The sequence below is a fragment of the Pteropus vampyrus genome, unplaced genomic scaffold, assembly GCF_000151845.1.
Source record: "Pteropus vampyrus isolate Shadow unplaced genomic scaffold, Pvam_2.0 Scaffold42, whole genome shotgun sequence".
NCBI classification, from domain to species: Eukaryota; Metazoa; Chordata; class Mammalia; order Chiroptera; family Pteropodidae; genus Pteropus; species Pteropus vampyrus.
The window spans coordinates 7,832,542-7,850,500 of NW_011888823.1; the positions used below are offsets into that span (position 1 = coordinate 7,832,542).

A 17,959-nucleotide genomic window follows, 5' to 3' on the forward strand; every position below is an offset into this window, starting at 1 on the left:
TCACGTTTATTTTATTTCTTTCTTTCTTTATTTTTGGTAAGAACAAGTTCTACACTCTTAGCAAATTTTAATTTTACAATGCAATATTGTCAACTATATGTTATATATTAGATCCTCAGACTTTATGCATTTTATGTACACCTGAAAATTTGTACACTTTTACCATTCTCTCTCTGTTTTTCCCAACTCCCAGCCCATGACAACATACTTTTCTACTCTGTTTCTATAAGTTTGACTGTTTTTAGATTCCGCATATAAATGATACCAGGTAGTATTTGTCTTTCTGGCTTATTTTCCTTAGCATAATTCTCTCAAGGCCCTTCCATGTTGTTGCAAACAGCAGGATTTTCTCCTTTCTCATGGCTAAATAATATTTCATTGTATGTATGTATATATGAATGAATGTATATATATACGTGTATACATATATGTGTATACACATATACACATATATACATACACACATCCCATCTTTATCCATTTATTTGTTGGTGTTCACCTTTGTTTCCATGTCTTGGCTCTTGTGCACAAAAAAGAAATAAAGCCTTTCAAATCAAAAAGGAAGATGTAAAACTGTCTCTTTGGAGATGACGTGATATGATATATACAAAATCCTAAAAACACCAAAATCAGTTAGAACTAATCAGCAAATTCATTAAACTTATAGGGTAAAAAATCAATATGCAATAATCAGTTGCATTTCTATACTTGAACAATGAACTACCAAAAATAGAAATAAATAAAACAATCCCATTTATGATTGCATCAAAAAGAATAAAGTACTTAGGGGTAAATTTAACAAAGAAAGTGAAAGATCTTTACACTAAAAACGGTAGTGTAAAGTTTTCTTTAGTCATTGATTAAAGAAATTGAAGAAAACATGAATGAAAAGATATTCTGTGCTCATGGACTAGAAGAATTAATATTGTCTGTATATTCATACTGTTTATCGAAAGCATTCTTCAGATTCAGTGCAGTCTCTATCAAAAGTCTAATGGCATTTTTCACAAATAGAAAAATCAATCCTAAAATTTGTATAGACCCACAAAAGACCCCAAACAGCCAAATCAGTCTTTGAGGAAAAAGAACAAGGCTGAAGGCACCACACTTCGTGATTTCAAACTGTATTACTAAGCTCAGGAATCAAAACAGTATGGTATTGGCATAAAAGCAGACACATGGATGTCTAGAACAGAATGGAGAGCCCAGAAATAAGCCCATATGGTCAATTAATTTACAACAAAGGAGTCAAGAATATACATAGGGAAAGGATAGTCTCTTCAGTAAATAGTGTTGGAAAAACTAGACAGCCACATGCACAAGAATGAAACTGGAACCCTATCTTTACACCATACACAAAAATCAACTCAAAATGGACTAAAGACTTAAAACCTGAAATCATAAAACTCTTAGAAGAAGACAAGAGGATAAACTCGTTGACATCAGTCTTGGCAATGATTTTTGATATAAAGAAATTCATATTGAGATACTAAGTAGCTAATATTACCAGTTACACAAAATATTTTTACCTAAGATTTCAAGCATAGTCTGAGTCCATCCTTATATGTCACAAACTGAAGAGATCTCAAGAACGTTAGCCTTAGACAGGCAGGTTTTTACTTATTTTACCTGCACAAATAAGTAGAATTATCTTAGCCCCATTTCACAGATAAGGGACCTAAGTCTCTTAGAAAGTAACTTGACCCCCTATAGGTAATGGAGATGTAGTATCAGCACTAAATCATAAGTTAATAGAAGGAGAAATAAAACAGTTTGTATAATTTTAGTCTACTTTTGATCAGAAAACGTGAAGTATTTTAAAGTCTTTTTTAAATGAAAAAGGAATTATTTTAAAACTGACAGATGTAATAACTTTTCTTTAGATATTTGTGTCCCCTTTTAATTTGCTTTCTGTGATACATAGAACTATGTCATCACTCAAGACAATTTCATATACTTTAGTTATGAGCTTTAGAAAGCTGTCTAAAGGGTGTTCCAGAAATGGAAATAGACAGCTCATTGAATAATCAAAACTTCAGTTCACAGATAGATAAAATGCTTAAAAAAACAATTCAGAAGAAGGTAACTTTTTGAAATAGTGATCTTATGAAAGTGTTTGTTGATTATGCTCTACATTTTGCACAGATTTTAATAGCAGTAGCATATTCTGGGGGAGGGCTTCAAGTCATTATATTTCTCATTACAGTATAATATTTTACTGTACATAGTTATTCATATGTAAGAGCAACATATAGATATACATCTGCATATTTACATATATAGATGTGTATATATATGCATATGCATAAATTTCACAAGTGCCATGAAAGCAGGCACCATATTTGTCTTGTGGTACCTGGTACAAAGCAGCTGTTCAGTGAGTAATTTTGAATAGATGAGTGGATAAATTCTAAGGAGTTACCTCCTTCATATTGTATGTTAAGACACAAGTCTATTAATCAATTGACAGCACTTGTCTTTGAAATTACTGCCCTGCATCCATTAATTTTTTTATGTCTTACTCTATTTTAAACTCTCTTAGATTTTAGAATATTTTCTGTTTACTTATCTGTTGAATCCACATGTTCCAGAAGAAATGGTGTCACTCAAAACCAATGTGTACTCATGCCTTTTTCCTTTCTTCATGCTTACCCCCAATCCTGAGTGCCATCTATCTTCTTTGTTTATTGTATAAAGCATATCCAATCTGTAAGTACTATCTTAAATGCCACTTTCTTCATGAAGCTTTCTATATTATCCCTGTACTTCCCTGTAGTAGACATAGACTACAGTAATAGTTGATGTTCTGCATTTTATGATACACTTTCATGTGATCTATTAATGAGAAGTAGAATGGCTCTTAAGAGTATTATATATACAATCGTGTTTAATACTCAGAACAGCCATGGGAGGCAGATATTATCATTATCTTTATGTTATAGATGAGAAAAATGAAGCTTAGAGAGGTTTCATAAGGTCACGTGGTTAATAAATTAAAGAACCTGGCCTTAAACATCAAGTCACCGAATCTAGATCCCTTATTCTTAACCGTGAGCTATGCTACCTGCTCTAAGTGACTGCATGCTTTCTCAATCTTATGATTTTTATGTAAAGAATATTATCCTCAATTTACATAGTAAGAAGCATGGAGGTATTAAGTGACTTCTTAAGAGTCACACATGTAACAAACTTAAACACAGGTATTCTAATCTACCTTGTCTATTATTCGCATTAGTTGCTTTGTAATTATTTTTTATCTTTTAATACATGTACCTATATGACTATATAAAGTGTCTGTTCATCAGGGGTAAGAAGCTAGATATGAGCATTAATTAAAAAAAAATGTTGCTGCCTTGTAGAAAATAAATATCTGGTACTGATCTGTTCAATTTTGCTGGGTGGTTGTCCAGATGCATTTTCCTTAGTCACCACTATAAATGTCTCTCCTTTGTTGCTGCTTGGTACATTTTATTGGTTATATATTTTTAACTGCCCAGTCCTGCATCCTGGGGCCAAGTGTTTGCTATTTCACACAATTAGTGAAGTGTTTATAGAAGAACACCAGAGAAAGGTAAGCGTGATGTCAGTATGTGGGTTCCAGATTGACAACCAGAGTTGCCATGTTTGAACCCAGGGTATTGAAAGCTGTTGGATTCCCCTGTCTTTAGCTTAGAGACTTTAGCTTAGAGACTCAGTAAAGATGCTGAAATGCTTCACCCACTTTGGTTCTTCCCTCTGTTGCAGTTGCCCCGTAATAGAAACCCTGCTCCATTTCTTATCTCTGTCTCTTTGGCGTGCCGGCAGCACTGCCTTCTGACCTGGTTAAAGTGTCCTTACTGACCTCCTGCCACCCGAAGTGTGGGTTCCTTTGGGAATATGCCCATTCAGCTGCATTTTATAGTAATGATTTTACTTCTTACAGAAGTTTGGTTAAAAATTGTATACTCCCTTATTAAAGAGATAATTTCACAATATAATTAGCTTCACAAACCTCCCACAGTTATATTAAGCAGATGGTTGCCAAACACCAGGTCAAAGTAGATTGCTCTTATATGAAATAAAATGCATGCTTAGAGAAAACCTGGCAGTATAAACTGGTCTTCTTCCAAAACAGGCTCTCAGACAAATTTCTCTTTACTCAAAGCTGGCAAACTACTACACCTGTATTAGACATGTAGTTTTAAAAAAAAAAAAAAGTCAAATGGCACACTTTGATTCAAAGTTATTTTTCTTTAATATACTGATATATATATTTTTTATTAGTAATTAGAAATTGCTTTGCTTTTTTGTGACAAAGGGAAAATAGCAAGAGTTTGGTCATCAATTAGTTCTGGGTTTCAGTCTCGGATCTGGCTCTGAGTAGATGTGTGGTTTAGACATGTTACTGGTGTCAGCTATTCTGACTTTTAGTTTTCTCATCTGTAAAATGAGAATAAAGATATGTACCTCACAAAATTTCTGTCAGGAATATGTCAGGCAACACATATAATGTACCTTAAAAGTCTTTCCTGTTACCCAGGAGTCCTTTAATGTTATGTTGGTGATGTTTTATGTTTAAAACCTCACTCTGTATTTTTACATTTATTTGTCACCTGTGGTTAATTTATGCATGATCTCCATAACTTAAAAAGAGAAGTATAATAGATAAATCAGCAACAAACATAATATTGGGTACCTAGAATACGTAAGGGTAAGACAGTTTTAAAACTGAATAAAGCCAGCATACCCTTTCAGGGATCTTACACTATAGGGAGAAGGACTGTGCTTTGTAGGGAGTGTAGAGTTAAGACAAATACACTAATGAAATCGCTGTAATGTGTCTTTGTGCTCAGGAAACACTTCATGAAAAGGTAGCAGATAAGTGAGCCTTGAATAATATGCTAATATTGATAGAAATAGGAAAAGGAGTCCAGAAAATAATAAAAGCCAGGGGGAAAAAAAAAAAAAGTAAGTAGAAAGTACGGGTTGAATTCCAGGAAGAATGACTAGAAAGTGACTGGAAAAGTTATGATAACTAAAGGATGGATAGGACATATGACCAAGGGATATGATGGAGCTGTGCTGGGCATGTCCTTAAATTCCACACCAACACCTTTGTATGTAATTTGTAGATAGCGGGCAGTCATTGAAGACGTTTAGAGGAATACCATGAGCTTTGCTTTAGGAAGATTAATTTAACAGCTGAATATGGGATGAATCGGGGGTGTGGAATGTGGCTAAAGATCGAAGAAAAGGACCAGTTAGAAAGCTGTCAAAATTGTTCCAGGAAGGAGGTCAGAGGAACCTTAAAGAAGTTCCTTGTTGCCCATGAAGGTGCAAAAAAAAGAATTGGATATACAAGACGTGGCAGGTATTGAACCTTTAAGACTTAGCAAATGACATCATTCATTTAAAGGATGGAAAAAGGGATAGACTGTTGTTTGCCTATGGCATTTCTATTTAAACTAGGCTTGTTTTCTCCTCATTGTGCTTTTCTCATGAAGTAGTTGTCTGCCAAAAAATAGAAATTTCATCTTTAGGTTACAATAGTGCCACTGTGCTGGTCAATAAAGTTGTGTGATTTGCTGCTGGGCATGCTATGTTAGGTGTCATATATTGTGGGAGATCGTCAGGGAGTCAGATGGCTTGCCCTCCTTTGTTTTACCTTTTTTTTTTTTTTTAAGAAGTAGAGAAGACACTTTTTTGTATTTTATTGTGAACATCTCTTTAAGTGTAAATGAAATGCTACACAAGCTACTCATAAGTATGACTTATCTTTATAACAATAGACGTAAGACCGTCAAACTTGACCACAAAGGAAATCTTAAAATGCCATCCTCCCTAAACTGTTAGTTTAAGGATTAAAATTGGTAATACTGATTTATTCCTCAAATGGCTGTCTTTATCTATCACTGATAAGTCATAACATGACAATGGGATATAGAAAAAGAGGGGGATGAGGAGAGGATCAGATGTTTTTAAAACTAACAGATTCTTCAGGAACTAGTTGTCCCATAAAGACCTACCTCTGCCTTAAGACTAAAGCAGATTTTCAAATTAAGAGTCAGTTCTTTTAAGTGGGCATGTGTATCTCAGACTTAATAGAAAGTATTCAGTAGTTCAGTTTATGGAAACTTAAATTGTCATTATCTTATCAGACCATTGTGGACTTGAATTCTTGGTATCCTTTTCAACTGATGGAAATTGTTTTATAGCATTTGAGAGATCTATTTGCCCATGACTTATATTTGTCTTAAATACCAATATTAGTTACTTGTTTAATTGGAGAGCCAGTATCACGTCATAGAAAGATGGCTAGGATAAGGGACAGAAAATCTTGAGTTATTATCAGTTTCATATTTACTTTGTATCTTTGGGAAAGTCACTTAACACTCATGCCTCCATTTATCTATGGCTGCTGTACCTACAATTCACTGTTGTTTATTAAATGAGACAGAATATGTATTTTTTTAGTTATAAAAATTATAACTTGCTATTTTTCTATTATTATTAAAAGGATTGTAAATCTTTAGTGTAAAGAGACTATTTTACTCAGCCTGATGTTTTTAGGAACATCAAATATTTTTTATATTTCGGATGATGCAGCTGGTAGGAGGAGAGGTAAAGATACCGGTTTCCTGCCTTCAGGTGCAGGGTAACTTTCTACTACACTATTCTCAGAATGATAACAATATTTCAGAAATCAGCACTGTCTCGATCTAGTTCCTTTAAAGTGTTTTAAAAATATGTAATCTAACTATATTGGAGAGAGAAGAGGGTGGAGAGGAAAAAAATGAAGTGCTACAATGTACAGGTATAGAATGCTACCCACAAATGGCTCACCTGCAGTTCAGTGACACCAGCGTCTGGACTTGTCCAACCATTTATGAAACGAAAATACTTTAAGGATATGAGAGAGCTGTTTTGCATTTATTTATTCGCAGTTAAAAGAAACAGATTTTATATTATGTGATATTTTTGAGAAAATTTTAAAAAATTGTATATACCTTAAATAATTTTTGTTGTGATGATTTTACTTTAACTGTTTAGACTGTTGGTAAATTCCTAGTAAATAACTGTGTTTTACATCAGAGTTTTGAAGGCAGTTTGTTTTTCTAACACATTATTTAAACAGCTGTTGGGCTGTTAGTATGGATTTAATCATGTTTGGTGTTTCTATTTTGAAAGTTTAAATGAGAGAAAGTTATATTAGCTCAGAAATAACTTCAACAGATTATTAGATAGACATATTGATCAATTAGTGTGCATAACGCAATTTCAAGTATCTATCATAAACTAGGAGAAATTGATGCTTGCAAGTAATAACAACCCTTAAGTGACCTCTTGAATTCTCACACAAGAGAAACCAAGCATATAAAAGTCCACTTACATATCATCCTGAAAGATTTTTTTCCCCCAATGTAGTAACTAAAGAACGGCATTTTAGCTATCTTTTATTCAGCACTGTGATACAAACATTTCTTTAACTCCTATAGTATTTACTTCCTTTAAAACTTAAAAATTGAAAAATATCTTTTGGAAACTAAACAGAAATAAATCAGTAATTTGATAGTAATTAATCTAGAAAGCCTATTTTATATTTCATAAGATCAGCAAATATTGCATCCTTTCAAATAGAGCAAATAAATCGTAATACCTTTGCATTATTTTCTTGGCTAGGAAACTTGAATAATCTGTGGATTAGTAGAATCAAGTCATAATAATAATAAAGTTTTAAGATATAGGAAGTTTAAATATTAAAAACATTTTAATAATGATATTTTAGGATCTAGTTATGGTATTTCTAAAACTTGACATTGATAAGTGATGGGCTTATCTGGGAAAACCATATTCGAAGGATGAGGCTAGAATTTATTCTTTTAATTTGATAACTCAAAAGTAACTGACTGTATTTTATCATGAATATAAAAAACTGATCTTTCCTCCCAAATCTTAAAAATTAATAATTTCATGATTTGAAGACATCATTTTCCAGACATTGCAAAATCATTGCTATATTGCATTAGTAGATGTCTTGATGAGGTAGGGAGTAAAAAGTTGTAAATGCCCAATTTCTAAGGAAAGGCCTCTTTACATTTATGTACCATTCAGGTCAGTAAATTTATTATGTAACCAAATTATATATGTTAGTAAAATATTTCCTGTACTCTTATTCTTGAATTTGTTTATGACCTTTTTCTGAGTATATATTATCCTGTTAACATGAGTTTCTTATTTGACATTCTTTAGCTTTTTGTCTTAAACTTCATAATCATTTATAGCAAAGTGTTGGCAAGTAGCAGGTACTTTAAAAATCATTGAACGGGCCAGTATTTATTGAGAGAATTCAGTTTTGGTTCTTTGGTTGAGGTGCGTGAATTCAAGTATGAGGTATATACATGGTACATTTTATTTTCTATTTCATTTTTAAATGGTTTATATTGGGGTTTTGAATTCTCTTTTTTATTTTCAAAGTGTAATAGTGGTAAAGACAATGCTCATTATAATATAGACCAAATTTTAAAAAATTGTTTTTAACACCTTCACAAAATAACACAATATTTCCCCATTTGGTCCCCTCCCCTTTTTTTATAGTGAGCTATATCTGTTTGCCTGTGTAAATATCCTTATTTCCTTATCCCTTTATTTAATCCCCTATAAGTGAATTAAAAACAAGTCTGGTATCTTTTTATCCATTCAGTATTGTTTTTTGAAACTATGATAGTTATGAAACTTTTGAGTGCAATTTCAAAGAAACTTTGAAATTGAAAATCGTTTGGCTTGAGAGTCACCTGTAGTAAGATCTCCTAAATCTCTTTACTTTATAGCGTTGCTGTGATCATTTGTAAACAGAGGTGATTAAGCTACATGTTTTTATTAGCACCTGTAAGGTATATGCTAATAAGAATAGTATTTGAAAACATGAACAAAAGGGGGAGAAACCTTTCATTCATAAACATATTTTCACTATGAAGCAATTTTTTTGCATAAATACATATGTTGAACTTTTTATCCTGAAACATATTTAAAGCTTTTTCTATGTTAATCATAAAAGTTTTTTCTATTAACTATTATTATCCTTTCCATGTGTTTATAAAGCTCTGAGTCTACTAAAAAAAAGTCGATATAACTTGTTCTTGATCATTAATGCTGGGAAACATGAGTTTTCTTTGTTTTAAACTATAAAACATATCTCTAACTTAAGAAAAAAGATACCTATCTTAAATATCTTTATTTTATTCATTGAAAATATTCAAATATCTACATACTGTAGAGAACAAATCAATTTATTAAAATCTTATTTCATATCCCCTTTTCACTACTAATAATTTCTTCTGATAGAATATAGTTTTTATTAAGCTGTTATTGCTTGTCAGTATATAATAATGTTTGTAAATTCCCATAGATATTCCTGAATTTTATATTTTTCATTTCATATATTGCAAACAAGCTTAAAAAAATAATTCTTAGTGTTGAGATTTGTAATAACAAGATTTCATGTCACGCACACTAACAAGTTCTCATCTTTATAGAAATTAGCCCATTTATGAAAATTTCTTCCTGTTACCAAATTATAAAAGAAATGCTATATAAAGAAGAGAGAATATAATTTCAAAGATTCGATAACTAATGTACATAGTTATTTTATAGTGAATAATAGTTATAATAGCTTTATATAGTATAGCTACAAATAATTATAATACAGCTTTTGTTAACATACAAATTGTAATTTAGAGTATACTTAAGTTTACTAACACTTGAATTTAATCGTTGAGTTAAAATATTAAGTGCTCTGCATTAATTAGAAACTTCTTAAATAGTGAAAATAAACCGTGGGGGAATTTCTTTTATATTCTTTGAGTAGGGAAAATATTTTTCTATTTCACAGTTAAAATTTAAAGACTACTTTGTTTTTGATCCTAGAATTTCAACATAATGTTAGTGAGATGGGTTAAAAACTAATTAGGATGGGATTTTGTTTGTACATAGTCCACCATATATATGCAAAATTTAATCTTTGATGTGTGTGTATTAAAATGTGTTGCAGTTTATTGATTTACTCTATTAGTGCAGCTATAGTGTATACACTCATACTTGATAAATGTATAGTTCCTTAGGGTATAATATTGTTAAAGATTATTATAATTTACCTTTTTTTTCTATTTCAGTTCTAGCAAATATGTACTTTTTGATATTCATTTCAGGTATATTCTTTGGATAGAAAGTTCTAAGTATAAGGGTAATATCTATTTTTCAAATGACATTTTTACCCATGTTTGATATTTTGGTGTTCATATTATAGTATTTTCACTATGGAAAATATGATAATTTGACATCAAGTCAAATTCTCATAATTCTGTGCTATTTAGAAATTTAAGAGGCCCATAGTTTGACTCAAAAACTACTCCTTTAGAGTAGTTTTTCTTCAGTTCCTGAAATGGAATGCTGGTCGACTTTTTATTTATTAAATGTACCTTATCAGATGTTGACTAGTTCAGAGAAATAAATGATGGCATTGCTGTAAAATTTGTTATCTTTAGTACATTACTTAAAATAAATGTATGAGGCAGTTTGCCCATAGGTTGGTATATGAAGTAATGCTACATAAAGTCATACTTTTCATTTGTTTTCTTAATTTTTCCTTTAAATGACAGTTATGAGTGAAATATGAGATTACATGTGGTAACCAAATAGTATTTTATCCTGATTAGAAAAACCTTCCCAGAAAAAAAATATCATGGAAGAATATTTTTGGAGTAAGGAAAAAAAACAGTTGAAGCAAGATACAGAATAAAAAAATTCAAAATGTATAATAAGCATGCATGCCAAAAAATACCCTTGAGTAAAAAAGTGAACCAAAATATTTTCAAAACATATCAAACATAGGGCTAAATTCCTTAGTATATAAAGCATTTAAATTCAGTGAGAAAAGACTAACAATCTAGAAAAATGGGCAAAGAACTTTGATAGTTTGCCAAAAAAAAACTTTAAACATAGAAACAGATACACAACTTCACTTGTAATAAAAAAAATGCAGATTAAAAACTAGAGTAAGATACCAATTATTATCTATTAGATTGACAGTTCTATGCAATGATACACAATGCCTGTAATAGTAACAAATAAGAAATGTTAAATTTCTTGATAGAACCTGGATGAATAAATTACTGTACATTTGTAAAATGGAATTTGTGCAGATATTAAAAATAACAATGCAGGGTTCTGTGTACTAATGCGGAAAATATTAAACAGATATTGTTCAATAAACAAAGCAAAGTTAAAGTCAGGTGAATCGTACAGTCTGATTTGTGTAAAATGACTGTATGTACACACATACATGTAAATACAGAAAATTGATTTAGAAAATGAGGATAATGATTGCATTTGAGACCGGAACTGAGGGATGGCTAACTTTAGGTTGAAAAGGACTTTTTATTTTTTATACTTCAAGTTGATTAATTTTTTACTACGTTCATGGATTCTTTAAACAGATAAAACAAGTTGAAAGAAAGAAAATTCTTAAAACACCTTACCGCCACAAATTTCTTGACTTTGTTGGGGATTTTAAGATGGGTAAAATATTGTCCCAACTTGTCTCAAAAATCAGTAAAGCAGTACTGATTTCTAAATAAGGTAAAAGAGATGAGGCCAGGAAGGCTATATATCCCTTTTAGATCTCAGAGTAGTTTACATACTATAAGTTAATTAATCTGCACAAAAACCTTATAGAAAAGAGCACTATAGTCCAGAGAAAAATAATAGCTAAGCCCATTTTCTACATTTACTGATTCAATGCTCACATCAGCCCTAGGAAGTGAGTACCATTTTAAAAGAGTACGTAGAGAACTTAAGTAACTTGCAGAAGGTGACGCTGCTTGTTCTCAGTGCCATTGCTAGCATTCAAATCTAGGCAGTGCAGTTACAGGATCCTCACTCTTAATAGCAAAACTGTTCTGCTCCAACTTTATTATGTAGTCTGAATTCATCTCCACTTTGCAAATCAAAGACATAAGACTCAGAGGTTAAATAATTAGTTGACGATTAGTTGCTAGTAAATGTCTAAACTAGCAAGCACCAGAACAATGTTCTTTCTAAATCCAGTGATCTCATTGTACCACTCTGCCTCTGGCTGATAGGGGAGTTCCAAGGAGGGAACAGGGGAAGAGCCATTTTGATAACACTAACTGTCATAAGTACTAATGACAAGTCACAGAATGTGTGGTTTCTCTAAGAAAACAATTACAGTAAAAAGAACTTCCTTTATATGAAAATATTTCCTCTATTCAAGTAATACCAAATAATTTGTTTTGCTCGGTAACCTTGATATGATTTCTTAAGAAATATTCAGGAAAAAACTGGTATTCATTTAAGACTTGCTTCTGCTTTGTGAAAAGACTCTGTCAGCAATCCAGAATGAGGGCTGTGCTAACAAAATTCCAACTTTTCTGTGGGATGATCCAAAAACAGCAAACAGAAGGCATTAAATTTCTTCACAGTCACAAGTGCATGCACGCAGGCTATGCCATTCCTGTCATTCACTGCTTTTCGGTGTGTACATTTTGAAGGTGGAATACTTTGATTTGCAGACTAATATGTTCCATGGAGTACTTTTTTCATATAGGAAAAAAAAGCAGAGTAGCTTAAGAGCATGTGAGGTCTGTGTACTCTGCCCTACATTTATACAGCTCTTAACTGAATGTATGTGTTTAGTCTGATTTTAGGATATTTGCTTTGACGGCATAGCTTCAAATGTCTAAGACATTTGCTGGATTAAGATCTCGAGTTGTTTCTCTTGCTCAGTTCAGAAGCAGGTTTACACAAGTACTCTGCCATGAAACACAGACTATGAAGTGTATGTGTGTGTGTATAATGATTGTTAAATTAAGAAGAGGTATAGCTCAGTGGATTAAGCAGTATCTTATCTTTTCCATAGTCCTACCTCAGTCTCAGGAGCCTTAGTGACAGACTCGAAAGCCAATACAAGAATTATTTAGGGACTTGCTTTAAAAGTATGTAACTGAGTTAAAGAAATAAATGTGTGCAGAAATAAAGTGTCAGTCTGTTTACCTAGAGCTTTCCTGAGCCATCTCTACTTTCATGCCAAAGCTTTAATAAGATATCATAGAGTATATGTTATGGTTGCATTGGTAATGGGCTGTATTCGACTTAATACAGCATTCCTGACTGTGTTAATAGAATGATAGTGGGTGGAAGAGAGAAGTAAGTGACAACACGTAACATGCATTTAAAATGTCATCTTTTTTTAAATTACAGCAAATTCAGTAAAGCTAGAAATGCAGAGTGATGAAGAGTGTGACAGGAAACCCCTGAGCCGAGAAGACGAGATCAGGGGCCATGATGAGGGTAGCAGCCTAGAAGAACCCCTAATAGAGAGCAGCGAGGTGGCTGACAACAGGAAAGTCCAGGACCTTCAAGGCGAGGGAGGAATCCGGCTTCCGAATGGTAAACTGAAATGTGACGTCTGTGGCATGGTTTGCATTGGGCCCAATGTGCTTATGGTACATAAAAGGAGTCACACTGGTAAGCAGCTGAAAGAATAACCTGATGACTGCCTGTGACATCTGATGTTGATATTACCTGACATCTATTCTCTTTCCTTTTTATTCAGGGGTGGCAATGGTGAAACTACCTTTTCAGAATTCTGCTAGTATTGGATTGCTGAAAAGCAGAGAGTAGCCTGGGTCTTGACTTCCAGCCTTCAAATCTGAATAGCATATCAGAAAAGAAGTTTGGGATTCAGTTTCCACAGTTCTTAATATAGCAATAATATGATAAGGGTTCAAAAGGTATAGGAGAATTTCGTTGTGTAACTTAATCTTTTTGTATTTCTATACATATTTTACCATACCCATGGGCAGGTAATGCAGTTTGCTAGCTAAGAGTTTATACTATAAAATGGTACTCATGCATTTATATAGGGGTGGATCATTTTCACCTTATCTAGTTAACTTCTTGGAATACAATTTCCAATCAGTTTTTGCTTACTACATGTCTCTGTAGTACGCAGATACTTATTTTCCCTAGTTTGATCATTTTACCAACTTCCTGGCAAGGAGGTATGTAGTGTGGGGTATAACAGAGGGTGGTGGGTATGCAGGTAGGAATCTGTAATTGTGAAACAGGGCGAGGAAAGAGACCTCAGGTTAATTTATTATGTACTTTTAAACATTCGAGTCATGTAAAAAAACAACCAAAGGAGAAGGCCTTATTTAAATCTCTTTAAATCATTGGGAGCGTGGTGGGTAGGGGACAAAAATGTGATTGTGGCAGATTGTTGACTCTTAAAAAAAGTTTCAAGTTCATATGAAAATTGATTTAAAGGTAATGATCACTTTAACAATAATGTAAAGTAGTATTATATGGCAAGATATTAATAACTAATACATTCAGAGTTTTAAAATATGGTACTCTTTTGGAAAAGAGATTAATTATAGTACAAAATTGATTTAAAAGGTTGGTTTCTAAAAGATCAATTTAATAAGTCAGTGCTTAAACATGAGAGATACAAGGTACATTGAAGTGTTTTTTCATCCAGATTTCTCATTTACACATGAAGAAACTGAAGCCCAAAATAGTCAAGTGATTTATCCATATCCCTTAGTAAGTTAAGGGCATGTGAGGCTAAAATCAAGGTTTTATGATGTCCAGAGTGGTTTTGTGTAAATATACTGTGCTTGGTATATCAATATACCTACATTTTTTGATGAGGTATTACTATAAGGCTGATAACTTTAAACATTATAGTGATAAGTTACATATTAAAATCAGTGTTATTTTAATCAAAATCAACTTTAGAGCTTATACCCTTATTCTAACCATACGGTCACATTTTTATTTTTTGTTTTGTTTTGAAATTTCTTTTTAAATAACATTATATTTTAAAAATACCTTTATTTAAAAATTTTAGAGTAATATTTATATTACTAGTGCAAATCCTTTTTTTGTTTTAATTAAAAAAAGTCTCATGAAAAAGTTAAAAGATCAAGTATGGATACCATATTTGATAAGAAAGGAAAAGTATTAAATAAAATAAGGAGTCTACTTTTCTTCTATGCTCAGGAAATAATTCTAACTGCAGTTCTAAGAGTTCCATAAAATTATAATGTATTCATTATCTCAGAGTAAAAGTATTGAGGAAGATAACACTCATTCAAATGTCTAACTTCTCCCATCTAGCAGCATACAAACTAAAAAAAATTAGTCTGAAGACTTTTCAGTTGAATTGTGTACAGCGTTCTCTTTAAGGCTAAAAAGTATACTAAAAACAATTTTTGTAAGACTTTTAATAAGCCTTTTATGGTCTGAGAATTAAGAAAATTCAAAGAACCTGAGTATGCTCTCTTGATAATTTAGGTTAATGTTTTACTATCTGAAGTGATTTTCATAAGGGTTGTTGGTTTGTAAACACAGTAATAATTACATACCTACTCTACTGTCCACTTACTTTTTACTACTGTAGTAGAGTTGAATTATTTTGATTATAAAATCATCTAATTGTCTCACCAATTATTTTTAGCTAGTATAAAAGGCACTGTCTTAAATCCTTATAAAGCTATCGAGAAACGTGTTTCCATATTTTTAGTTCATAGAATATCTAATATAGAATTAATAGTGAAAAAGAATACACAACCACTCAATTCATTAAAATGACAGAGTATCAGATTTAATTCACTTCTTTCTCTTTCATACTCTACTAAAGAGCCAATTCCAGTGTCTTATTAATGGCTTAGTGTTATTTCTTTGATATTGCAACTTTAGTAGGTAATCAGGTAATATTGTCATCAGATACTCCAGGCATTTTTCACTGAGAATACAGGTAGAGTAGGGGTGTAGTAAGTCGATTCAAGCATAAACATGAGTTGATACAAACATTATAAGTAGAGACTATCCTTAACATTGCCCCTTTTTGGGGTAGAGTACTCTCATCTTTGTAACTTCAAGTTTTCAGCACAATATTTTGTACATTGCAGTTTTGTGGAGCCATTCTTTCGCTCCAAGGCCCTCTCTACAGGTGCTTGGGATTTTTCATATTCATAGGTGGTGGTTCCATCCAACACAGGAACACCTTCTGTCTTTGATTCACCAAAGCAAGTTAATGCATATACACTTACATTTCAATATAATATTTAAAGACAGATCTAGAAATATGTGTTTATGAAAGTCTATAAAATATTGAAATAGAATTTAATTATTCCATAAGAATAATAGATAACTTCATCCAGTGAATAACTAAAATGGTCCTTGAGTAGATTAGTAGATTGATTAAAAAACAAAACAAAAACAGAATGAGAATGAAAATGAAGGCTAGCATGGCTGCATCTTAATGTTTTCCTGAATTGAGAGTTGTTAATCCAGACTTTTGTGCCTACCCACAGGAGGATTAGTTTTCCCAAATACAGTAGTCTACTTTGAGTTTTTAAATTGGATTACTCTGTAATGTCACTAATATGTTTAGTAAATTCGTGGGATATTCCTGAGATTTGCTCTATTTACATCTCAAGAAGAATGTGATTAATATTTTTTTCCAGACAAAGTTAAAACTGCTAGAAAAGGACCAGTCGATACAGTCTATTTATTAAAGAAAATACAAATTATAAAAAAGAAATAATTGAGATGTGTTGTTTCAAATTACATAGACAATATAGGTTGTTAACTGAACGTTTTACATAATTATCAGATCATTTTACACATATTTTTATAAGGCTAGGCCAGGAAAATCCCAAAACATTTAATAAAAGGATTGCTCACATTTTACAGGGATGATGTTTTAGAAAATAATTAGTCAACCCACTTATTTTTGATTTGTTATTAAACAGATTAGGATATGACTCTTCTATTTGGATTATCCCCGGAATATAACAATGTATTCTAAAAAAAAAAAATAGTCTCATAAGTTAAACTCTGTTTTCATCCTTGTCTCTAGCAGTGATGTCACTGAGAATTTTCACTGTAATTCCAACTAGATTTAGTGTGGAATACATGAAAAAAAAAACCAGAAGATTGTTGAAATAATTGTCGTTATGTAATCAAGACATTAAGAGTAGTTAAGCATAATTAGCCCAAAATGAGTAAAACCAAAGAATTAGTATCCAAGAATTAAAAAATTAAGATTTAATTCATATAAAGCCAATCAGTACATCTCAAAGGTTTATCTGATTGAAATTAAAGTACATTATTAACATTGTCTCTTCTTTCTTATCCATAATGGGAGCATGACCATTCACCTTCATCATGCCTCTTTCTTTACTTCCCATAGCCTTGGGAGCATAGCAAATGCCTCCACTCTAGGATTTAGACACTCAGCAACACAGCGATATTTCCCAATATACCTGGACCCATTTTCATTTCTCCTACTCTTCTAAGGATGATTATAGTTCTTAAAAAATATTTGAAGTTATCTGGAATATTTTGTAAATGTAAAAACTAAATGACCCTGTCATTAATCTCATAAAACTCAATAAGATGAATTTAAAAATTATTTTTAAAAGACTTGTCCTTATATATTTTCTTTTTTAGATTAGCATTATTTAGAATGATAAGTACAGCTCTCTATATTAGAGATTTTAAAATATTTGAATCGTAAGAGGCTTAAAGAAAATATAATTAATATGCTACTGGAGTACTTTTCAGAGGCAAACATGATTTGAAATGTTTTTGTTCACCACCCTAATTTAATTCATTATAAAGTTATTGCATACTAATTTATTACTTGCCTGGGAAACCCTGCATAGACAGATTTGAAAAGCAAAATATTTGGAGTTAAATTTATAATTTACATTTCTATTTTCATACTCTCTAAAAAGTTAATTTCATGAAGAAAGTGTCTCCTGCCTTTTTATTACTAACTCCATAGTAGGTGTGGGGAATAGAAAATCCTGATTTTAAAAAGCTGTAGACTGCTATCCCACTGAAAAAATGTCAAAGAATTAAATTTTACATTTGTGTGTGTGTGTGTGTG

The 17,959-nt window shown here is 31.8% G+C and overlaps 1 protein-coding gene across 13 annotated transcripts in view; it reads left to right on the forward strand.

Annotated features, from left to right (window-relative positions):
• The window catches only part of IKZF2 (IKAROS family zinc finger 2), a 151,704-nt gene that overhangs the window by 80,870 nt on the left and 52,875 nt on the right, over positions 1 to 17,959 (forward strand). For 10 of the 13 annotated variants that reach the window (XM_011358654.2, XM_023529789.1, XM_023529790.1 and 7 more), the window contains one exon: positions 13,255 to 13,521. In XM_011358654.2, the coding sequence (XP_011356956.1) occupies positions 13,255 to 13,521 (267 nt within the window). The remainder of the gene's footprint in view (positions 1 to 13,254; positions 13,522 to 17,959) is intronic. The other 3 variants (XM_023529793.1, XM_011358656.2, XM_011358657.2) reach the window with 1 other exon arrangement.